Source organism: Akebia trifoliata, chromosome 12, assembly GCF_017979445.1.
Source record: "Akebia trifoliata isolate Shusen 1 chromosome 12, ASM1797944v1, whole genome shotgun sequence".
NCBI classification, from domain to species: domain Eukaryota; kingdom Viridiplantae; phylum Streptophyta; class Magnoliopsida; order Ranunculales; family Lardizabalaceae; genus Akebia; species Akebia trifoliata.
The window spans coordinates 27,771,291-27,797,743 of NC_141386.1; the positions used below are offsets into that span (position 1 = coordinate 27,771,291).

The 26,453-nt window shown below is 32.2% G+C and overlaps 1 protein-coding gene and 1 long non-coding RNA gene across 4 annotated transcripts; one reads left to right on the plus strand and one right to left on the minus strand.

Moving 5' to 3' along the window:
* Positions 1-1,613: 1,613 nt before the first annotated feature.
* Positions 1,614-6,835, minus strand: LOC147389257 (protein TIC 20-I, chloroplastic-like). 3 transcript variants are annotated; one of them, XM_086419596.1, is made up of 4 exons: positions 6,625-6,779; positions 5,719-5,778; positions 3,983-4,170; positions 1,614-3,057 (listed from the first exon to the last, which is right to left on the minus strand). In XM_086419596.1, the coding sequence occupies exons 3-4, from the start codon at positions 4,158-4,160 to the stop codon at positions 2,408-2,410; spliced, it is 828 nt and encodes a 275-aa protein (XP_086275722.1). In that variant the 5' UTR covers positions 4,161-4,170; positions 5,719-5,778; positions 6,625-6,779; the 3' UTR covers positions 1,614-2,407. The 3 variants fall into 3 exon arrangements, with proteins under 3 accessions (XP_086275722.1, XP_086275720.1, XP_086275719.1); XM_086419594.1 differs by lacking the exon at positions 5,719-5,778 and adding an exon at positions 6,796-6,835 and having other exon boundaries at positions 1,615-3,057; positions 6,625-6,674; XM_086419593.1 differs by lacking the exon at positions 5,719-5,778 and having other exon boundaries at positions 1,615-3,057.
* A 12,629-nt stretch (positions 6,836-19,464) lies between these two features.
* On the plus strand, positions 19,465-21,815 carry LOC147389258 (uncharacterized). The gene is made up of 2 exons (XR_015170772.1): positions 19,465-20,036; positions 21,552-21,815. It is a non-coding gene; the product is annotated as an uncharacterized LOC147389258 (long non-coding RNA).
* Positions 21,816-26,453: the final 4,638 nt, after the last annotated feature.

Consider the following 26,453-nt stretch of genomic DNA (forward strand, 5'->3'; position numbering starts at 1 on the left):
AAAAAGAAAAATTGGACTCAAAATATACATAAAATCATCCTGGGTATAATCTCAAGAACAAGGCGGCATTGGTGTTATTTATATGGAATGGAAATTAGATTGGCACATCTAACCTTTTTTATTACACAATAATTCATTGTTGCAAACACGTCTTGTAAATATTCCATTGTAGGTCTCTGTCTCTCTCTCTCGTTTCAATAAGACCTCCTTGTCACTCCAAAAGGTTAAATTCTAATCTTCCATTCTGTCTCAACTTTTTCAAATTCATAAAATCCCCTCGTATTCACTTCTTAAAACAAATTCAGTCCTTTCTTCAAACTAACCAAAAACTATATATATATATATATATATATATAGGTGGGCGTTCAATGGCTAATTTTTAGGCAAAACATTTTTCAAAACATGAGTTAGAGGTTTTGGAATGGGCTGATTTTTGGTGAGGATGATCTCTACGGTGAGGAGATCATCATCACCAAAAATCAGCCCATTCCAAAACTTCTAACCCCATCAAAAACAGTTTACAAAAAATGGACGGTCCACGATTTTTCAATTTGTAAACATGGGTTAGAAGTTTTGGAATGGACTGATTTTTTATGAGGATGATCTCCTCACCGTAAAGATCATCCTCACCAAAAATCAGCCCATTCCAAAACCTCCAACTCATGTTTTGAAAAATGTTTTGCCAAAAAGTTTGCCATTGAACACTACCCATACATATATATATATATATATATATATATATATATATAGGGGGGAGTTCAATGGCCAACTTTTTAACAAACTTTTTGGCAAAACATTTTTTAAAACATGAGTTAGAGGTTTTGGAATGGGCTGATTTTTTGTGAGGATGATCTCTACGGTGAGGAGATCATCATCACCAAAAATCAGCCCATTCCAAAACTTCTAACCCCATCAAAAACAGTTTACAAAAAATGGACGGTCCACAATTTTTCAGCTGGTAAACATGGGTTAGAAGTTTTGGAATGGGCTGATTTTTGGTGAGGATGATCTACTCACCGTAGAGATCATCCTCACCAAAAATCAGCCCATTCCAAAACCTCTAACCCATGTTTTGAAAAATGTTTTGCCAAAAAGTTTGCTAAAAAGTTTGCCCTTGAACGCTACCCATATATATATATATATATATATATATGGGTAGTGTTCAATGGCAAACTTTTTGGCAAAACATTTTTCAAAACATGAGTTGGAGGTTTTGGAATGGGCTGATTTTTGGTGAGGATGATCTCTAAGGTGAGGAGATCATCATCACCAAAAATCAGCCCATTCCAAAACTTCTAACCCTATCAAAAACAGGACGGTCCACGATTTTTCAACTTGTAAACATGGGTTAAAAGTTTTGGAATGGTCTGATTTTTGGTGAGGATGATCTGCTCACCGTAAAGATCATCCTCACCAAAAATCAGCCCATTCCAAAATCTCTAACTCATGTTTTAAAAAATGTTTTGCCAAAAAGTTTGCCATTGATCGCTACCCATATACACATATATATATATATATATATGATGGATTAATGATTAAAAATATTAGAAGTATAAGGTTAAGTGACAATAAATTATGTTGGTAAAAAAGTGATTTGATTTGAAGATTGAGGGTGAAATTTAAGTTTATGATTTTAGATTTTTATCTGAACAGAAAGAATTAAAATTTTATAAAGTTATCCACACATCAATTATATTATTGAAGTGTTATAAGAAAATGTTGGTGATCACAAGGCTATGTAGCATCCAAAAACATGATCGAATTTCACATTGATGTAGGCCACAAATTTTTAAGAACTCAAAAAAATAATTAAAAAAAAAACAGATAATTTTTCACAAATGGAATTTAAATTTGGGAGAACGGAGTGGCTATCCATTTTCAATGTCCTTGATCTGACAAAAAGAAAGTTTTTTTTTTAAACATCTAATCCAAACCATGTACTCTAGAGGGCTGAGGCATCGTTTGGGCCCATATACATTATTGAAGTCTTCTATCTTTTCAGTAGGAAGATGAATCCAATTCTCATAAGAGGCATGCAAGGCTGCAGATCAAATTCATTTTTTTTTAAACAATGGATCCCTCATCCTTAGCTAGTGATCTTCGCATAACAGAAGTAATGTTTTCTTTGTTCATTTTGTTAAGGATTATCTAAGAATCAGCCCTTGATTCATCTCCACTTGTATTGCAGAGCACTTCGTTTCAAGAAACCGGATTAGATCCTTATCAGGTTGGATCGTTGTTGAATTCCGAATACTAATACAGAAATAATATAGTTTGCACCAAGTACCAATTGGATGATATATGTGAATTCAATCGATCTTACATTTAAAAAAATTACCTTAGGCAAAGGAAAATGAGAAAAAAAAATTATTAAAAGTTTTGTCTCTCCTTGTCTGTATGACCTCAATTAGTCATAAGGGATTTGGATGTATGCAGCATCACGAATGAATGGGACGTCGGCATACATACCTCCAAGAGCACACCTTATGCATTCCAGCACCGTAAACAAGTATGCAAACGCCACAGCCGTCCAAAAGTGCATGCCAAACTTTCCCCAGTATAAGCCCATTGGCATCCAACGGCTCACAGTCCCAACCACTTGTAGGGTAATCTCAAGAAGCATACCCATCACAATATGGAACCGAAAGAAGTGAGGCCACTCTTTCCTCCTCACCACTCCGAGATAAGCAGTAAAGAAATAAGCCATCAAGAACCAACTCGGTAACCTCCCGATGGCTCCAAGGAAAGGGTAAGTCAGAAATTCGAACTCTTCTAAGAACGGGTGTAGATGGTATGCGGTCTCTGCATACATCCATGTCTCGTGGAGTGGCATGAGATAGGGGAGGCACGCTAACACCCTCCACCACCATTTCGGCTTTTTGGTCATTGGAGGGTAACGGAAACTGTTGGGGACATCCTTCGATGCTCTTGGTATCATAGATGATCTGTGTGTCAGGTTGTGCCGCCTAGGTAGCTCTGGGATTGTGTGAGTCAGACTACCGTGATCCCCATTAAAAAGTGAGGTTGATGCAGAAGAAAGGTGCAATGACGGCAATCCTGATGTTAAAAGAATATAAAAAAGAAGAAATTAAGAAAATTGGGTATGTTTCGTTCCCGTTTAAATGAGCAAAAATATTGTGAAAAAAGTTTGGCATAAAGGAATGGTAAAAAACATCGATGTTTTAATCAGTTTGGCATAGAAACCTTAATTTTCCGAGGTATTTTAGGTTGGAAACATTTTGGAGTTCCAAAAATCTTTACTATTATAATGAGAGAAGGCGGAGTAGAAGTGGTTTGAAACACCAAGATTTAGATTCCAAAAATGCCCCCACCTTAACATTTAAATTTAATATAATCTGGGTCATTTTGGTCAAAAACTAAGAAAATTGCAATCCCACATCCCTAAAATGTTTGCTTTTTAAAATTACAAAAATATCCTTTTACTCTATAATCTTCAAAAACCCTTTAATCAATATTTTAAATTACAAACAAACCTTTTTAATACATGTGCAGTTGCACATGCCACCTTCTAGTAAAATAAAAATAAAAATAAAAATTCAGAGATAAAGATAGAAATAACTACTTTGGTTTTGGATTTCATTCAGCGTGAGGTTTGAAGCATCAAAAATCCAATCAACACAACAGGGCCCATTTTAATTTCTTTAAGAGTGTGACAACAGGGGAAAAAAGTTACGATTCTCATATATCTGTAACTTAAGAATTTATGAGTGGTGTCTATGAACAAGAGTTTAAGCAGCAAATATCATGCAAGGCCAATTCCCTGCAATGTTAAGCTTTTGAAGCCTCAAACAATCAATTCGGCCAACAATGGCCATTTGATATTTCTAAGGGTGAACAAATAACAATTCCCAGATTCCTGTAACTTAAATATTTACCTATATAATGGATTTTGTATATATATAAAAATATATATATCAGAGTTCAAACAATAAATATCATATATGGTCACATAGTGAGGTACCTGTTGAAGGCCAGTTTTGTTCCTGATAAGCTCCCCATGAGTTCCTGATACTTGGAAGAGTGGCCTTGGTAGACGCATGAGAGAAGGATGCCAAAGCTGATTTCTGTGATAGGGGCTTATAGAACAAGGATTTCATACCCATAGTCCCAGAAGTCATGGTGCATCCACTTGAAATCATGTCCAAGTACCTGGATAAATACACAATAACAAGCACTAATTAAACTTTTTGGATAAGAAAATCCCAGTTTTCTTTAGGGAAGAACCTAATTATACAATTCCAACAACTACCATGACTGACATGTGATCTATAGAATCCTTCAACACTAGATAGCGAACAAATTTTTTCTAACTAATAACACAAAACAAAAGATGCAGCAGAAATGGCATTCTTCTATGTCGAACTTTCTATCATCTAGATGTAATTGAAATGGTGAGAAATAGCCCATTCAGAGACTTCCATTTATTTTGGTTCAATTATCCATAAAAATGGCGAGATTAGTAAGGATGTGACCAAGAGATATAGCATTGGGAGGATAATGTAGAGAAGTGCATGTGTACTGACCAAACTAAAAGAAAACTTGTTGCTTTATAGGGATGGATATTGGGCAGTAAAGAAAAAAAAAAGAAACATGTTCATATAATTATTCTACCAAAGATGAGGATGTTGAGATGGATGATCGGTAAGACTGGTAAAGACAAAGTTAGAAATGTAACATGAGAAGAATGAAGGGAAACCAATTGGGATGTGTTGGGCATGTATAACAAAGATCAATGATAGCAACATAAATAAGGGGTGCTATGGTGCAAGTCAGAGGCTTGAAAAGGCAAGAGAGGGGTCAAAATAAATGAGGATGGGGATATTAAGAAAATATATAAATACACATGCCTTGACTAAAGATAGCTTTAATGTTTTGGACCAAGGATAGTAAATCATGACCCTACCTTGGGCTAAAGTTTGTGATTGGGTATATTACAATCCCAAGATCAAAACCCTACCTTCACCTGCTTACCAATCCAGAAAAAAAAAAAAGGATACCAAGTTTTAAGATCCAAAAGCTCTCATATGTACTTTAGAAGTAACCAAAACTAAAACTTCCAATCATGCTACTTCCCTTATTATTATTTAAAAATTAAGGGAGTTTTGACCACGCAAGTATGTACTATGACATGAAACTCATCAAGCTACTTATTCAGTTGCTTTTAGTACATGGTCTTTCTAATACTTGCAAAAGCATATCATCATCTGAGATTTCTCTCTTTACTAGTAAACCCATGATTGGATGGAGCTTCCCTTTGTGAAGACAACTATATGATATTCAGACTTCTAATTTTAAGGAAAAATATAGTATTAAACTAAACAAAAAAGAGTATTATCCAGAATAGATTATAAAGTAATGAATAATAATATTCTTATGCATTCATAGAAACATTTTCAAGTGGTAGTAAAAGAAGAAGAGATCTTTGGATCAAGTGGAAATGATCAATCCGTAGAACATTTTCAAGTAGTAGTTGTAGAAGTAAAAGAAATCTTATTATCAAATGGGAATGATTGATCCAAAATATAAGTATAATTCCAATGGGATTGATCATGACAGAGATGCTGTTGGAGCACCAAGGGCATCAAGTGGGATGGTTCTACGTAGCCAAAAAAAATTAAAAAAATCTAATGGGATGGTTCTGGCCCTGATCCAGGTATACCCAAATCCCATAGCCAACTTTGTACATGTCACCCTAACCTCAGATCCAATTCGGATACATGTTTGACTCATGAACCTATTGTCTTATCCAAGTCCAACCTACAAATACAATTAATCATAATCATATTGCATTGATGGTAAAGATATGAATGGGTCAAAATCCACAATGAGATTCGAACCAGATCAATTCATAACACAATAACATATCCAACCTGAATCCAAGTCAGTTTATATCCACCAATGTTTTTAAAACTCGAAAAATGGTTCGACTACAATGTCCATTAAACCGATTCAGTTCATAGCTTAATCTTCTATTTTTAAGTTATGGATAGTCTATAGTGCATAGAAAAGTTTGCTTTCACTTTTTCACACATTCCTTTTCGCACTTTCCTTTTTCTATTTCTTTAAAAAAAAAAAAAAAAAAAAACTTATAGAAATCTTATTAAAAAAATTTATCAGTTAAATATAACTAAAGTATTATAGAATCAAACATGTTGGGTTTCCTCAAAAGCATAATTAATCCACAAATAGGTTGGTATCTGGGTGTGGATGATCAATGTGTAACTAAACACAAAGGCACGAGGCGAAGTGTTCCTCTAGTCTATAAGGCAATATATGTAAACCTCATAGGCACCCATTTGTCAAAATAGATTAAAAAACAAAAATTAAGTACACTAATGAATAATGACTAATTCAAAAAAAAAAAAAAAGATAGTTTAGAATTGGGGAAAAATTAAAAAATCTTAACAATCTACCTAATCATTGCAGAATTGTAACAATTTTTTTTTTTTTAATTCCTAAATTTCTGCAGGAGAAACGTTCTACCCAATCATTGCATGATCATATATAAGAACAATTGGAAACTATTGAAAAGCTACATTTAAAAAATAATTGAATGTTTTGCAAAGCTACATTAACAAGTTTGGAATCCTAACTACTCCTTACTTGCAGTTTGAAGTTTCTCTGTCATTCACTTGTTGACTTTCTCAAAGAATCTGAAAATTTTAACAAAATATATAAGAATAGAAACCCATTAACAGAACAAGAAGAAGAGGAGAGAGAGAGAGAGAGAGAGAGAGAGGTTGGTGGAGAAGACGATGAAGGAAGACGACATACAGCATATTTCAATCGAATAGAACAAGCGAGCCATTTGAGATTTAAGGGTTTTGTATTTTGTATTGGATGATTTAGACATACCCCTTTACATTGGTGAATATTCGATATACCCCCATGTTTTTAAACTGATAATATGCCCCCTTGATCTCAGTCTTCTCCTATAGATTAATGTTAAAAGACCTTAATGCCCTCATCTTCAACCTCTAGTCAATGTCATTATGAAAGATCAAATCTTTGTGGTGTGGAGACAGGATCCATACCTTTTGAAACCACTCATCGTAGGGAAAGCGATTGGTGAGGTGCATCTCGAAGGTATCCTCACACTAGCACCCACCCCACAACCTAGAGTAGCTAGATGGGGAAGTAAATTCAATAATTATTCACATGTTGGCTTTTACATACAAATAATTCGCATGTAGACACCGTTCATTGCTTTATAAACGTCCCTTAGGATCATGATTAGAGTTAGTATTGACGTATTATACTCGGGTTAAAACACAGAATAGTTGTATGTTTTTGTTTGATAATCTCTGATTGAAGTTACCCAATCCTTCTTTAACCCACTTCACTTCATCCTTCTCCTTTGTTAGATAGAAAACAAACCAACTTATCGAATTATTTATCCAATTTTAGTATTTTTATAGTATTTTATTTCTTATTAGCTAGCTTTCAGTTTTTTATTAATCATGGAAGTTGGACAATGTAGTAATTTGAATGTCATTGTTGAAGGTGGTGGTGGTGGAAGGGAAAAAGAAGATGAATATTTCAAGAATTGTCCAATTGATCATAAGTTTTGCCCTATAGGTCAAGAGTTCACTATACCAAAAATACAATTAGGAATAATTATTAATCGGTCTTAATGCATCTGGAACGCTTATAAACAGTTTCCAAGTGGGGTGTTCATAATATTTAAGAGCACTTAGTAATTGTTCCTCATTGCGGTTCTAAAACCTTCCTAAATTTTGTGTGGTTAGGTTTCCAGCCTGCAAACAATTTCATGCTATTCTTGATTTAAAAATAATTCTGTAAAAGATTGACAAGAGAAAACATTAAAATACTAATGCAAAAAATTGATATCAAAGAAACTAAAATATTTAACAATAATCACGAAAAATATTCATGGACTTCCGTCACAACATCCATGATTTCATCCATCATAAAAATAAAAATAAAAACTATTAAAGCAATATATTACAATCACGTCAACATTTAAACGAGTAAATGGCAAATCATAAATTAATTGAGGAATGCAATAAAGGTTTGAGGCCATCTAACATATAATTTGGCATTGACCCAAGTTTGGATATAGGAAGTACATTGACTTAGTTTTGTTAAGTATAATGAAAGTGTGTCCATCGTTGTGGCTCTCAGGGGAATTGCAGCTGGCACTGCCCTCTCGTTATCTGGTGAGACCTCAATTCAGCTTTCTGAGACAGAACCCCTCCAACACCTCCCCATTGTGCTTGTTGTGGATTGTAAGTTGAAGAAATAAAATATGGTTCCTACATTACAAGATAAGTTATGGAGAATCCATAGCGAAGCCACATACTCGACCTCGTGACAAAGCTTCGCAATCTCATATTGAATATGTGTTTTAGACTAGATTGTGGTTAAGAAATCCTTCAACTTATTTCCTAGTTTGTGTAAACAAATATTTCCATAAGGGAGACTAAAACTTTACAATCTGATATATTAAAAAGGCTTTGTAACTTGTTAGACATATTTGAAACTTCAATGAGCTATATCTTCAAATTTTGTCATTGAACCTTCAACCAGCATCTTGAAACATTAAGAGAATTGCTTCAAGAGAAATTTACAACTGACACATAGCTATAATCGGCAACATCATGGTCAAATAGGGCATAAAACATAATCAGTTCCACATCATAATAAGAGTCTTGTGATTAAGAATTTTTTCTTTTTGTCAAATAGCAGAGATTCTGCCCATACACCTTACAGAAGCCAAACCAATTGCTAAAATATATTTTCTTGGAGATGCAATAAAATGTCCACATAAAATGTGGAACACTGGTTGAAACATGAAAGAATGAAGTCATAGGAATAAAATAAAGAGATGCTGACAACAAAATTATCTTTAAAGCCCATGTCAAAACTTAAAGTGCATAAATATAAATAATAAATAAATAAAGGGGAATCATAACTAAAAGTGTTGCTGAAAATCATATTCACTATGTGATCTTTCAAAGTGTACAAGGAAAGATTATGCTCTATGTATATGCTTGATCTAAGCTTTCATTGTAGCTTAACCAACTAATATAATATATATAATTGCAAATACAAAAAATAAAAAATAAAAATACAACCACAACTAGAATTGAAAATCATAAGAAAACATACCTCGAACATTAAAAGTGTGCCATTGCGATAATGGGGGGAGGGGGTGCAAGACTCAGCACAGCCACATGGGGAGAGTTTGGGGTGCCAAAGACTTTAATTTTTTTTTTTTTAATGATATTCATACCTTCAACCAAGAATTGAGGGCTTTATATTGACGCATAAGAAGGGGGGGGGGGGGGGGGGGGGGGGGCAAAGACTACTATCTTGATATTGTCTTTCAACACTTCCATGAAGTGTTTCCAATCCAAAATATCTTTAAAATCACTAAAAATGTTATGAAGGAAATCATATTTAATTGACATTATTGTAGTTTTCCATTGTATCATCAAAAACACTTCCATGAAGTGTTTCCAATCCAAAATATCTTTAAAATCACTAAAAATGTTATGAAGGAAATCATATTTAATTGACATTATTGTAGTTTTCCATTGTATCATCAAAAACAAAAGTAAGAATCAATATCTAGGATCCATCCAAAAGGAATCGTGATCTAGAGAATGAAGAACTAGAGTTGCATTCATGATTTTTGCTATTGTGACCATTTCACATATCTATAATTTGATAAAGAAGTTATCTCAATAGGTTGAAAGTTGCAAAACACATTGCAAAACCTGTGAAAGGCTAATACTTACTTTTGTTCTCATCTGGTTCAATCCACCATTAACGTGAGCTAGAATATAAACATTGGTGCCTACTTGTGTCCTTAAAGCGGTGGAAGATATGAGAAAATATAAAAATAATCAAATAATTAATGTGAAATATAGAAAATGATAGGTAGCAAACCAATAATGTTAAACATACTTATTCGACTCCTTGATCTTGCTATGCATTGATATTTGTTGTCACTGTTTGGTTGATGCTAGGATTTGCCTCATATCAAGTGTCTCAGGTTTGAATTGTTTGATGATCTGATGAGTATATTTATATAATAGGGGCATTCATGGGACGTCTTAGAAAACTATGCATGTCAACCATTAGATTTGGCACCATTCAACAACTAGATCTTCTTTTAGGGAAAGAAAATGCAGACCAACTGGATCCACTGTTAGCTTTAAAAATTTTGGCAAACACTTTCAATAAGATCCTTTCCAAACACTCCAAACCAATGAAGAAATATGTTAAGATGGTGTGAGCATCATTGGTTACTCTCTCAACAGTCATGTTGGTTTCAATTCTAATATGGGTAGAGAAAGCTCATCATGACCGAAAGGGTTTTTTGAAATCTATGATTTCTATTGAGAGAAAAGACTCTTGAGAGAGAAGACAAAGAGTTTGTCCTAGATTTGAGAGAGAAAAGAGAGACATTTGAAAATACCTCATAAATTTTAAAGCCAACAATAAGATCCAATTGGCCTGCATTTTCTCTCCCTAAAACATAATCTAGCCGTTGAATGGCGCCAGATCCAACGGCTTACATGCATAATTTTCTAAGATGTCCATGAACCACCCCCTTATATAATTAAGGACATTTATTTTGGATTTAGATTAGTTGTTTAAGGTTAGAGAGAGAGTTGATAGTTTCAATGGGTTTGTACCAAAGATCTATATTAAGTTTGTACATTTGTCAATTGAAATTGATTCTTACAAAATTAAGAAAGTTTTTATTGGCATCACAACTTTTATTTATGATTTTCTTTTATTTATCTAGGGTGTAATCAATAAAAGTTGGTGTGCATGTAGACATGAGATGTTCATTATAGAACCTCAATACTACGTTATTTGGAGTCGTCATTATTCTTTTTTGAAAATGGTTGTGAATGGACATCCGAATGATTTTTGAAAGTGGTTTTATCATTGTAGTAACTCTCATATATGGAAAAAGGCATGATTTACTTAAGATCTAAGTAGAGAGATTTGGTAAAAGGATGGGAAAAGTGTTAGGCACCCTATCTTCTCCATCGAAGGTGGTACCTTGAAACTTGACTAATTTTTTAAAAAGATTAAGAAATTCAAAAATGCATTAAGATGCATGGTTAGAGGTGGTGTATGCAATAGGTGAAAATATACCTTCGAAAATAGTTTTGATATCAATGTGAAACATTTGGGATATCCTATGGAAAAGAATAACCCATATAGTCTACATTATTTTCATGAGTGGGAATGTTGGGTTAGGTTTTTTAGAGAAATTTCATGATTGAGTTCCCTTAGTGCCATAACCTTGATGCATATATGCAAAACTAGAAACTTAGGATCTGTTCTTTATAGAAGTCAGCTCCGGCTTTAGAAGTTGTCTTATACAATCCAACATCCACATAACATCTCTTACATAATCCAACATCTACATAACATCCTATAGACATTAACATTTAAACAAGCTCATGAAACGTACATCAACATGTTTTAAATCATTATACTTCATCATTGTTGAAGGAGAAATACTACTACTAACACTATAATAAAAAATGATCAAAATACCTTAATAAATATATAATTACACTATATATATAGGGAATGGATCAACAGCTAAAATCTCATACAAAGATCCGTACAAAATGAGACAGTTGTTGGATATAGGAACATCTCATTAGATCTGACGGTAGAAAATGTATAAAAACCACGTGTTTTTTAAATCACTTGATTTTATTTTTATTTACAACTACCTTTCTGCACAACCCAATCTACTGTTTTAACTAAAATCAAATAAATAAATAAAAACCCAAAATCATTATCTTCCTCTCTCCTTTTTTTATTACCAAGCCCCAACCCTTCAACCTCTTCATTTTTTCACCTTCCCCATTCATCGACGACGACAACCTTCCATCTTTGCGACGATTTAAGGCGACGAAGAACCCAAATATAATTTTGTGTGTTTTTTTTAAAGGGTTTCAAAAAATTAGTCTTTGCATTAGTTTCGTTTGAGCCTTCAAGGTTTAATTTCTTGTTTCTTTTAATTTCACAAACTCTCTTTCTCTCTCTCTCTCTCTCTCTCTCTCTCTCTCTATTTCTCTATTTCTCTATTTCTTTCTCTCTCCAATATTATATGAATCTCTAAAAATTAAGTTTTGATATGTTAATGGAGAACCTCAAATTTTTTTTTAGGTTAGAGAAGGTGTGCCATTCTTATTTTCTGATCATAAAACTAATATTTTCATAACTATAGTTGCTCTTATATGAAAATGAGAGATCATTTGGGTGACTCTGAGGCTAACTAAAAGTTAGTCACATTGGTAAATATGTTAAAACAAAAGCTTTGTAATTGAATAAATTAAACCTAAACAATTACCTATTTGAGAAGGGGAATAGCACACTTTTAATTAAGAAAAGATAATTAATTTTTAATTTTCTTAAATTATAGATCCAAAAAATTTTAAACTTACCTTGAATAATTTTTTATTACTTCACATTCATATATTTAACAAATAATCTAAAATCTTTTGGCCTCAACCACGTAATTAATTGTTAATGTTATTTTGTTGGACTTTTTTTCCATGGATGATGATGGAGTAGCATACCTGTAGGCATACATCTGATGAAACATCTTGTTGTTATTGTGCGTAGGGGAAGAAATATGCAAGTGGTTATGCTATGAAGGTTATCGTTAAGGTGGTGAGTGAGGAATTGGTGGAGTCTACAAAATCGGTGCATCATGGGAAGCTATTAATGGCAACGGGGTGGACTGCATTGCCAACTTTCATTTCAAATCTTATCACTCTCTTGGGCCTTTTAATACTCTTTTGATTGTTTGATTCTTTGTAACTTTAAATCAACCCAAGAAGTATAATATAAGGTCTCCTATGTTTCTAGTAAATGGATTTGTCCTTTCATTAAACAGATTCTTTCTTATGGTCTGAATTTGATCAGCTTCTTCATGAGTGTTGTTTCGGGGAACATTGGCTAACAACAATAACATTCAAACTCATCTCAAATCACCTGAAAACCTTATATGTTCACGTTCTTTGGCTTATGCAAGTTCAAAACAAGTTAAACAACCATATGCACTAAGTAGTTAGGGATCTACCATAATTTTTTTTGGATTTAATACATGAATTTTCAATGGTTGACAATGAATCATAGACGAACATTCATCCACATCCCAAATTACAAAACCTTTGCGTACACCCTATGCATTGTCACTTGCTTACAGGACAAAACTCAACCATAAACTATACACAACTTAGCAATCTTAAAGTACTCGACACTACTTTGTGCATGAGCTTGGTTGGCCACACTTGTATGTCACTAACAGAGAATCCTCTCAAATAGATTTCATATTTCACAGGCCAGAAGCACAAGTCATGGTATCAATATATGTAATATTTCACATCTATACTTTGTTCCCTCAGGATTTTGTTTGGCCTACAAGTCATGATTTTCCCTTTTAATCACTAAAGTTGAGTAGATGAATGTTTTAGCATACAATTAGGATGTGTTAATGCATTACAAGAAAATCACTTGGTATAGTTGAAATTAACTTTTTTTCGAGTTTTGGATTCTAAATTTTTTTCAAAAGGACCTTTTAATGCAGGTTAACACGGCGTAATCCATTGTTAGGTTATTGAGCTAAATGATTTTACAATAACACATGCTTGTATTGTATACCTTGTGACCTTGTTGAGCCATAAAAACTTAAGTTTATGCTTTGACAGTTTGGATGAAATCCCAATTTTTTCACTTCTATTAAGTAGTTAAGAGAAATTGAGACTTCTAAAAGTGATTTTAGGATGTAACGAATGTCGTACTATATGCTGTAACTTACAATGTCATATAAATCTATTTTATGGTTCCAATCCCTACTCATTCAGCAAAAATGGACGAAATGCCAACCAAAATAAATTAATATGGCATTCATTGATAAAGTTTTTCTTGAAATATTCAAATCATATACAACCTCCAACCATACAATTTTCAATAAATGATTCACTCAAAAAATTAGAATATAAATCTGAGTAACAATTGCACCCTTCCAAACCATTGTTACATAAGAACAGAGAGAGAGAGATTTTCTACCAAACATACCATAAGGTTTACAAATGAAAACTAAGGCTCCTTGGACCTAGGCTAGTAGTTTGAGCTCTCAACATTAGAGGTTATACAATCAAACCCATTCAAGATACAATAAATACACCATAAAAAGAAAATCAAGAGAGTCATTGACTGGAGTCGTCATGTCATCCTTCATCATTAAATTAAAATCCTTTCATACATAAAAATCCTAAAAAGTGTTTCCTCCTCATCCACCACCACCACCACTTGAAATGCCTGCACCAACATGTAGACAACATCCATTCAGGTATGACTAGAAAAAATATTTAGAAAAACAACCAAATTGGACAGGAATAAAAGACGTTTAAGAGAGTCATTGACCGAAGTGTGTTTTAAAAGTTCAACTTGCACTAGGGTAACAAAGTAGTTGACATCCTCATGAAACTTGTATCAATCATACTATTCAATTAGCATAATTATGTTCAATTAAAGTTATCATATTTTTTGTGAATTTTCTATTCTTTAGAACAGACATGAAGAAAGCAAAGTGTATAACTCATGGATATTAGTATAGCTATATCATATCTGTTCAAGAAAACAAAGTGTGTAACTCATGGATATCAGTATATTACATTAGGTGTGTGTCTACCAAGTTGTGAATATAATTCATGGTTTAGCCCTTTAATAAGAGAACATGATGGCTTGTTCAAGTCGATAAAATACCTTTTTTTTTAAGATATAAAACCATGGTGAAACCTGGTGATGTTTTGTCTATGAACTCAAACTGATATGGATTTAACTTATTGCTTTGCTAACACCTAATTATTTTTGTTGGGCTATTTAAGTCTTTATTGGAGGTCGGGAAATCCTCCAAATACAAGTGCAAGGGAAGTAGGTTCCATCATGAATTTTATAGGAAATAAGTAAATAATAACTACAAATCAATTTATTTCAATACCTTGAAATATCACAAATTATTTTAGATTTAAGATTAAGAACAAAAATGAAGTAACAAGATTTTATGGTTCCACTGTCAAATTTGATATTTGACATAATTGAAACAATAATTACCTTTTAGGATTTATCAAGAAGATGAGATGATGAACAAGTTTTTTGTAAATCAAGAAAAAAAAATTAATTTTAAAAAAAATGTTAGAAACAAAAGCTAATTCAAAAATAGATTAGAGTTAGCAAACAACCTTAATTAGAAAATCAGTTGCTGAGATGAAGAAGACAAGCAAAGAGAAATGGGTTTTTGTTTATCGTTGTCATCTCTTTAAGAAAATGCTTTTTTTTCACCTTCTTGGCTTGTCGCCTTAAATCCTCTCCATCGTCGTCGTCGGTGAGTGGGGAAGGTGGAAAATAGAGAGGTTGAAGGGTTAGGGCTTGGTAATAGAATAAGAGAGAAGAAGAAAATGATTTTGAGTTATTTATTTATTTATTTGATTTTGGTTAAAATAGATGATTGGGTTGTGCGGGGAAGTAGTTGTAATAACAAAAAAAATAAGTGATTTAAAAAACACATGGTTTTTAGACGTTTTCTATCGTCAGATCTAATGAGATGTTCCTATATCCAACGACTATATCATTTTGTGCAGATCTTGGTCTGAGATTTTGACTGCTAATCTTTTCCTATATCTATATACATACTAAATTTATATTAAATATTTATAAAAATATTTATTTTTAATTTAAATAAATTTATAAATTTTATAATTCTATCAAAATTTTGGTAGCATCTCCTATTAAAAATGAATATATAAATTTTTTATAATAAATAAAATACTAGCATTATGCATAATCCAATATCCACATAACATCTCATATACAATTTAACATCCACATAACATTCCATAGATGTTAACATTCAAACAAGTACATAATACATACATCAACATGTTTTAAATCATTATATTTCATCATCGTTAAAAGAGAAATGTTACTATTAACACTGTGATAAAAAAATTAGTAGGATACCTTAATACATATATAATTACACTAAATATATATTAAAAAAGTTCAAAAAAATTATTTTAATTTAAATAAATTAATAAATTTTATAATTCTATCGAAATTTTGACATCTCCTCTAAAAAATGGACATATAAAATTTTTTTGATAAAGAAAATACCTGCATAATACATCATTCAACATTCACATAACATCCTATGCACAAACCATTATACTTCATCATCGTTGAAGGAGAAATGTTACTACTAACACTGTAATCAAAATCAAAATAAATATTAGAAGTAAAATATTATATCCATTCAATGCATATCTAATATTCTTTTTATTCTCTAGGCCAATCATAAGGTTTTTAACTACTACATTAACCAATATACGTTCATCTACTCATAAAAATATACCATTGTGTTTCTAAAAACAAATAGTTGATCTATCAATAAAAAAATTTTGTAAGAAAACTTAAATTGTATGTAACTAGATCTAATTAATTTATCTATCATGATAGACATCTATAAACACTCTCCCATTATTCTTTATATAAGCAGTAAATTGTTATATCATTAAGTCACAAAAACAACGGGAAGAAAAATATTGTGCCATAAATACTACAAATACACCACATTTTATCAAATATCAAGTGTTACAATGTCATATAAGAAGAGAAATATAATTTTCGTTAAAAACACATCAAAAATAGATCAAAGCTTTTAAGTTTTATTATAAATAACATATAGTACATTAGTTATTCCACTCCTTGTATCATCTCCATGATAACATGAGATCGATGATTTACATGCTCATCATTATTATCATGTTCAATTATATCCATTCATATTTTATAATTCGTTATTTATTAAAATGTAATAATTCTTCATTTGTAATTGCATTCTTCTTTATGAAATTATGAGTGTCATGTAAGTCACTATAACATCTTGTGTTTGAAATTTATAAGGTGACATTTGCTTCAAAATTATCTATTTTTCTTTCAAAACTTTAAAACATTATTCAATGACATTCCTAAGTGAAGATTGCATTTAGTTAAATAACTCTTTACATGTTCTTGGCATCGACTCTATTTTAAAATCTTATAAATAATATGTTGTACGCTAGTAATGTGCGAATAGCCTTCTATCAATGGATATTCATAGTCTAACAAATAATAATTGTCTTGAAAAAAGAAAATAATTTATTAAGAACGACATTTTCATTATTACATTTTATCTTAACTTCAAAAAAATTAACATAGAAGTGTATGTGAAAATTGTAACGATGACTTTGTAACAGTGTCGATGAACATACGAGAATTATTAGCTAATCCCTTTTATACAATTACGACATATGTACATGTCATATCAAAAGTTCAAGTGGTAATACTATTTTATGTTATGCATTTGTGTCTTCGAAATTTATTCTGATGCACGAACGAGATATGTGCACTAATGTATATCCCGTCAATTATCTTAACACAATATTATATATTACATATTTTAAATATAAATAACTATATTTGGCATTATTAAAAATAATGATAAATGAATAAAATCATTAAAAAAATATTTTGAAATATGACTAATATCTTTTATTGGTTTATATATGCATCGAGACTTCGTTGAGATTATGAGGAACGATAAAAAACTTTAAAATTTCAGTTAAATCTCTTAGAACTACATGAAAATATTTGTTAATGGTATCTAATGGATGTTTAAAATTGGCCATCAGTACCTTATGCCTTTTATTGTGACTTACGGTATAAATAAACAATTGCAACTTGTATTTAGATCGAGATATTCTTTTTGTCTTTTAAAAGAACTCTCCATTTTAATATGTCACACAAATTTAGGAAAATATGTCGTTCCATCCTAAATAAATCATTACATGTGTTATCCTGTCCATCAATAATGTCATGCGCATAATCTACTCCAGTATAAATAAAATTCATATATGATTCCATATAGATAAAGGTGTCAACGTATTGCTGTATTGTAATAATAACATTTGTTACTAAAATATCTAACGATAGATCATCATATACAGTATTAATGTCATGAACTTCATCATTATTAGATATCATTGTAGTTGGACATATCATCATGGGTGTAAATATCATCATCAGAATCCATAAATCTGTATAAGTACATAACTACAAATTATATAAATTAAAATCATAATATTTAAATAATATAAATAATAAAATAAACATATTTAACATTCACCACATAACGAACATTGTCAATAATATATCACCATAGGGGTGACATATAGTCATAACCATCAATGAAGGATTACAATAAACAAACATATCAAAATCACACACAAATATTATTTAGAATGATAAACTCGAGCATCCTCCATCTCACCACCTAACACGGAGCTTATTTATTTGTAATATGCATAAAATTTGCTTATACTCTTTTATATCGAATAATTTCAATATAAATCGATAATGATCACTATTAGGGATGATTTCTATTGTTGCATCCAATACATTCCCTAATGCTATCAGGCGGTATACTACTTGTATTCGTCCTCAATGAAATTGTTTCAACCAAACGTTCAATCTATTATCCCAACATAACTGCATTTGTCATTTCTATCATCTAGAATAAGGTTGAAAATCTGGATTACCTTCAAATCTCCTACGTGATGGTGTAATAAATGTAGGGATACCATCACCATTACCATCAATATCATGAAAAATATTAACTGGTGGTTGTATTTCTTGAACAAATATAAGATCATCATCATGAAGCTCATGCTTAACTGTAAAACCCCGAATTTTTAATTCGTATCTCGAGGAAAAATAAATAGTGGAATTTTAAGAAAATCTTGAAAGTGGGACTTAGGGTAAAACTGTGGGACCTTATTTTGATTATTTTTAATAGAATCTGACCTCACCATTAGATTCAAAATGATCGAAAAACATAGTTTAGCCTGTAAGCACGCTCAAATGCGAGTCCAAATATAAAAGTTGTAAAATCCTTGATTACCGGGTCGGACCAGGCTAAAACAGTAACTTTTTGTTGGAGTAATAATTTTTAAAATTCGATCATACCATTGGTTTCATAACGAAAAATTATTCAACATAGACTATTTATTTGTCAATTTTGGAGATCAGGAAGTTGAATTATCGCCAAAAACGAAAACGACATCAAGTTTAGGGGTCACGTCAGGCTAAAAATGTAAATTTCTGTTAGAGACAAGATTTGTAGAAATCAACTGTACCATTAGATCCGGAACGAAAAATTAGGCGAAATAGAGTATTCATTTGTCAGTTTTGGAGTCCGGATGATCAAGTTATCATCGATCAAAACAATAGGCGAAATACCGATTTCGTCCTAACTTTTATAAAAATAAAAAAAATTTAATTTTTTTATATAACTCATCTTCCCCAACTCGTCCTTACAGCATAATAAACGAAAAAAAAAAATAATAAATTTTTGTTTTTCTTCCGATTCTTCCACCATAGATCTCTCACAAACGGCTCGCCGTCGACGATCGACGCAGAAGGGAGAAATGTCCGCAGCTACGTTATCTACAAAACCCACCCAACCTTTCTTCGTTTCACTTTCTATTTCACCCGATATCGTCAAAAATCAGCCGTATTTGGATACGGAAATTTCGAAACTTTGACCTCGGATTTCGTCCGTTTCGGGGTCAAATCGCTTTCTGACGCAGAAGGGAGAAACGTCCGTCGTCTCATTCTCTACATAACCCAACCAAGTTTCTTTCGTTTTCTCGTCTTTTTCACCCCGTATAGTCAAAAATCAGCTGTATTTTTATACGGAGATTTTCGTAACTTCGACCTCGGTTTTCATCGATTTCGGGGTCAAACTGTCTTTCGCCGTAGAAGGGAGAAGAGACAAGCACATCGAGATCTTCGAAACCACCAGGTCGATTTCAAAAATCAGCCGCTTCCAAGTTCGGTCCGTCTCGATTTCCGTGCCAATCGCCTCGATTTCCGCGCACACGCTTTGATCATTTTGCCTAGTCATTGTAAGGAACTCTCAATTTCTATTAGTAATCGTAGATTGTGAAAATTGCATTTAAGATTTTATTGAAAAAATTTAGATGTATTTCTGAAAGGTAGAATTCTTTTGTTATTTCAAAAATTCACGCTAGAAATTGCATGATTGATATGTTTAATTGTATTTTTAACAAATTATACGTGGGTGAGGTATTTTATTGGGTTATTTCTGTAAGTTGGGTCCTGTGCACTGCTCGGAACCCGTTTTAAAATAAGTTTTGTATTTTTTCAAGGTTTGATAAAAAATAAATTCTTTAGTTGGAAAATGTGATTTAATATTCAATGAACTCATATTGAGTTGATGAATATCAGAAAATGGATGTTTTATTAAAGAGATTGAAAATTGTAAAAATCAGAAAGAGGGAAAAAGGGTATGAAACGGTAAAATGTCAGAGTCACACCCGAGGGGTGATGTCTGCATTTTACGTTGTTGTGTTGTGTGTAGGTTGGTGAACAGATATCCAGGGATAATATTATTGGTTGCATGTTTATTTCCTTTCTGTTAGCGCGAGGCGCTGTTTACGTTTCCGTTATGTATTTATTTTAGGCCGGGTGGCCACACTTGCATGGTAGGAAACTGGATATCCATTCTCAACCTTGTATTGTTAATTTCTCTTTTGTTTTCAAATAAAAATAATATACATATGTAGCTATTTTGTGAGTTGTTAAAGAGTTTGTGAATGCCTGAAGGGATAGTGCGTCATATCATCCGGAGTGGTGTACTATCCTGGGATGTACGGTAGGGACCACCAAACTCATACGTGGTATGGGACGCGTATGAGAGTGGAGTCACAACTGGAATCCGGGTTTATTCCTCTCTATCTTTACCAGTGAACTTGTAATGTAAAGGTGGTCGTATACGAATGGTTTGTATATTTGGGAATCACTTGCACGCCTGATAGGCATAGACGAAGATGATTAGTCAGTGATCACTAACAATCTATAGTAGTCGAACGTTCTGACACATCGAAAAGAGACCCATTGCTTACGGTCACGTCAAACGGCCAGCCTGAGCCGGATAAATGGTCAACCAAACGTGGTAAGGGCAGCGACCGGCCACAAAATCAGGAACTAAAAGCCAGAAAGGAATTGTAACATCATGTCCCGACTGGGAGCGATCCAGTCGTGAATCCCAACTCTCTAATTCCAATACTCCACCATTGTGTATTATGTATCTGTTACTTATTTTGATATATAAGATGAAATGAATGTTTATTGTTTCCATTTGATCAATTAGATTTGTATAAAAAGAGAATGTTATAGTGAGTACTGCTGATCGATGTAATGTGAGTTTTAAAATGTTTAGTTGCTCATCCCTGGCTATATGTACCAGTTAATCGTAGTTTTCTTCTGTAAAATTTTGTTTATTTTAAAATGATTCAATATGTTTATTCGTTCATGTTAGGAGAGGTTATTGGCAGAAATTGTTGCTTCCTTACTGGGTAACCCTTGTTACTCACCCTTTCCTTCTCTATTTTTTTTAGTTTCAGATCTAAAGCTTGGCGAGACAAGTATAGAGCACGAGTGAGAATCATCTGGTGGGTCAAATAGATAGCCAGACTTTGTCACTTGGTAAGTATTGGAGTTATACTCCATTTGTCTAGGAGTATTATAGATTTGTATTGAGCGTTAGGATTCTTGTTAGAGTGAGAAAATTTTGTATAATCCCGTAAATTTTCTTCTTCCGCACTCTGATAATTCGTACGTTATTAGACTTATATAGGCTTCCGCTAGTATTATATTTTGTATATGTATGCAGGATTGTATGTCGTTTATCAGGTGCAGGTTGAACGCCTTGGAATGCTAACATAAACAGAGGAGACCATGCCGAAATTTCGAGGTGCTACATAATACCTCGAGATCTGACATGGGGATTTGTGTTAGCGTTCGGCGGGGCGCCACATTAACTCTTCTAGATGACTTAATGGATGGACGTGCACCAGGATTAGAAGAACTTGCAATGTACTCTCCAATAATATAGGTTCTTCCAAATAGTATGTCCAACTCTTCAACATGTTCTAATCCCTCATAACGTCATTGTGCGTCAATTTTATTTTTCTACAAAATAAATAAATTTATTTTATAAGTTTGAATAGGTAAGCGTAACATTCATATTTTGTATCTAATAAAAAATTACCTCTAACTAAGAATTTCACTATTCATCGCTCACCAATACCTTATTGATCACAACATTGTAACTCACACCACCACATGCTTTTAACTTATAGTCCCAAATACCTTTAGTTTTATCCTAGTGATTTTTATGTCGTTTCTCAGTGTAACTAAGCTCCGTTATTGTGTAAAATTATTTGATTAGAGATGAATACCCTAATACATTTAATGAAATATTAGGTCTTTTCCCCTTCTAAACTAATTTCATACAAATTCAACCCAAATATTATGAAGATAAGGTGTCTATCTTACGAAATCAATTATTGATTCTATTTCTTTTAGTTGTGTTACTTTTTCTCTTGGCATTTAACAACTTGATTATTCATTTTTTTAAAAGGAAAAAATAATGGATAAGAATAAGGAATAAGAATATAATGAAATACGAGTAACAAATGAAAATAATTCTAATTTTCACAAAACAAATTGATTTTTTTCAATACTCAAAACCTCAATTTTCATTAATAAATGAAGTCTAAAATTTGAATAAAAACAAATAGAAATTCACCAATAATTCTAATAATCCCTTCAATTTCATAAAAAGTTTAACAAATCAGACATGCAAAAGAGAAAAAATTCATATGTGATCTTTACTTGAAGAAAGAATAATCGAGAATATACCTCACTGATCGACTTGCTTTAATGTTTTACCAGGAGAATCATAGAGGTGATGTTGTGATGAGAATCATAACCTTTTTTGCACAAAGCAAATCCTCGAAGATGAAAGGTTCGATCATTTCATCAAGTTGGTTCGATCATTTCATCTAGTTAGTTTGATTTTTTCGTTTATCTTTACAACAACCTGAAACCCACAAATTTTTTTGGGAACAAGCCGCGATTGTTTGGGCACTTGCAGGAGATGAGAATTTTTTTTGAAAAAGGGATTTCTTAAATTAATTTTTAGTTAAAAATTCAATAAAAAATTGTGGTTATTTTGGTAATTTCATATGAGCTATTTTACGATAATTGGTTTTGCGCAAAAACCATTTGAAGAAGTAGGCTTAGGACGACTTCAATTAAGAGTTATTTTTGGACTTCATTTGAAATTTGTAGAAATAAAAAAATTGAAACAAACATCATTCTTTTGACTTTTTAGGCTTAAAAGAAAAAACCTGTTCTAAAAGCCCAAACGAATATGCTCTTAATGTTTTAACCCCAACAAGATGGTGACATATTTTTTCATCATTGTCAAACATATGTGAATGGGTGCATAATGTACAATACGATGCATGAAAGACATTATAAGTGAAAAAAGACTTCAACCTGATCGGCTGAACCGGGGTCCAACCTACCAGAGGTGGGAGAGGATGTGCATTATATCCTAAAGACTTTTTAGAACGCAAAATAAATAGAGGGTTACAAATAAAATATTCAAATACTTAAATAAAAGACTTAATTTACACCTACCTTGTCTCTTGGTGTTCTTGAAAGAAAAAATTTAAAGATTGAAAATTTTAGTTGAGGGTTGGAGGTTAAAGAAGATGCGGGTTTTTAGTTGAAAGATGGATGAAAGTTCTTGCGTTCAAGATTAAGTTGAAAGAGGGTTATAGATGTTGAGTAAGGATTTTGATAGAGTTTTAAATTAAAAGATGGGAGATTGAGATCATGTATTTCTCATAAGAAATGAGACTTACTTATAGAGTTTTTAGAAAACTTTTGGGGGGGTAAAGTGATCAAACCCTAAAAATAAAAAGAATGAATATGAGGTTCTGATTGTTTCTTTTGAGATTTTTTATCTTTATGAGGGTAGATGTGGAATTTGCGAGATGAAGTCCTAAAAACCTTTTATATCTTTTGCTTTTAGTATATAGATGTGAGAGAACAATGTTGTTTTTGGGAGGGTGGGTGGTAGAATGATATGTGTAAATGTGAAGTGGTAGGTAAAAAGTAGACTAGGGTTCTCTTATAAATATTTCAAAAAATAATATTAGATAGTTTCATGTATGTACCTAAAAATTTCTACTTTTTGGGGATATGATAGGAAGTTCTCCAAGCTTTTGAGATTTTCACCAAATACAATCACTTTTTTTATTTGATGTCACTTTTTAAAGAGGGCATTCTTGAATTTTTCTCCAAAGATTTGACTATCCAATTAGGTTGGAAAATTGGATGTTGGGACTTATGAAAGACCACCATGTGTCTTTTCTTAGGGGAGGTGTAAGACTATGGGTTTGACATTGAATTTTGGTTTTGGACTTGGGTTATGAGGTTAAGATGATTTAAATTTGGGTATTTGGATTAGTCTTGAAAGTGAATTTGGTATTGGGTTAGGATATAGATAATAGATTGGTTCATAAAGAGTGACTTTAGATTAGAAAGTAGATATGAAATTAGATTGGTTCATGGGTTTGGAGATATGAGTTAGGGAAGTGAGTATGAAATTTGATTGAGTTATGTAAATAGGTTAGGGACAAGGTTTGGGTATGCAAAATAATTTGAAAGGATACATGTGTGTATGTATGAAAGAAGAGATGTGTCAAGTGACAATTATTATGAAACGTGAGCTCATTGAAGGACTTTAAACTTTTAATTGAAATCAACTTAAAATTTTGAAAATTTGTATTTTTTCTAATGGGTTCGTGCAAATTGAGATGCCTATAGTGCTAATAATAGCTCTTTATTTTTATTTACAAAGAAAATATTGAAATAATTTAAAATTAATTATTTAATCAGGAATTTGCAAAAAATGATTGACTAAATTAATTTTAATTTTTTTTATAAAATAATTAATTTTTAACAATTTAAATATTTATTTTACAATTATTACTTGTTTATCTATTGAATTTATTGATTCACACGCTTCTATTGCATCAAGTGGTATCATAACTCTTGTTATTTCACACATTTCCACGATTCATACAATATATTTCGAATTTAAATATTTATCTTATTTCAATTTATTCTTCTAGTTTTCCCTTCTTTTTCCGAGCTTGAATTGTGTATTCCATTAAACATAATCTCTTAATTTGTTTTGAATCTATTGATTCACATGCTTCCTTTACGTTACATTTACATAATTTCTCATTAGTATATGAGGGAAGACCGAAGTCAAGCTTACAATATCATTACATATAAAATGTAGGGTATCTCAAACATTCACCAAAACACTTACATGTCCCCTTTCCACCGGTCTTTTATAATAGATTAATGTAAAAATATTTGAACACTCTCATCTTTAACTTGAAATTGAATACCCTTAGATTTCGTATCCCAAATAGTCATATATTAACCTCGTGGAAAGGTTGATTCATTCAGATCGACATGAAGGTCCAATTACATTGCATTGCCAGAATTCGTGTTGTATATTTGAAACAAGTTGACCTCTTTGTCCTTGCTTCTCTCATGGTACAATCCTCTTCTCGTTGAACCCCTCTTTCTCCTCAGTTCTCAAAGAAAAAAATGTAGGACTAGTTCCAATAGTTCATTACGGAAGGAAGGACTCATCGAGCTGGGATCACTAACTAATACTAATATAATAGAAAAGAACTATCTTTTCTGTATACTTTCCCCGATTCTATTACTATTGCAAGCCTTACATAATCAATTGGATCATATAAATATCCCTTCAACACAACATAGGTCATCGAAAGGATCTCAGACGACCCACCAAAGCATGAAAGTCAGGATCTTTCAGAAAATGGATTCCTATTCGAAGCGTGCATAACCGCATGGATAAACTCACGCTAACTCATCAATTTGAGATCAATCTTCAATCTCATAATTAATTTATTTTTACTTTCGAACCTAAAGAACAATATAGGACTTTTAAGTAAAAGATCGTGAGACTATTTGATAGAAAAATCTAGAATTTTGTACAAGGGATTAAGGTGGGATTAAAAACAAAAGATTTAATATAGAGGTTGATGAGCATGAAGATGGACCAGTTTCTATAAAAGAATAAGGAAAAGTATCATAAAGTGATTGGTTTGGTAAAATATCAATTCATTGACTTGCAAGCAATACACCAATGTCACTACTCACAACTTAGAGGTTGCTTGAATACAACATACACTAGACAAGGCTTAATCAACTCAACTATATGCATCTCATCGAATATTTATCATCATCGAGGTTAACATACACCAAACTTGAACTAATCAATTTAGTTATAGCTAAAGCATGTGATTGAAAGCTCACCTTTGCAATTCTCAAACAACAAAATTTTTAAAGTTGTGCCAGAGTAATTACGAAATACACTATGTTGACGTGGAGGTGCA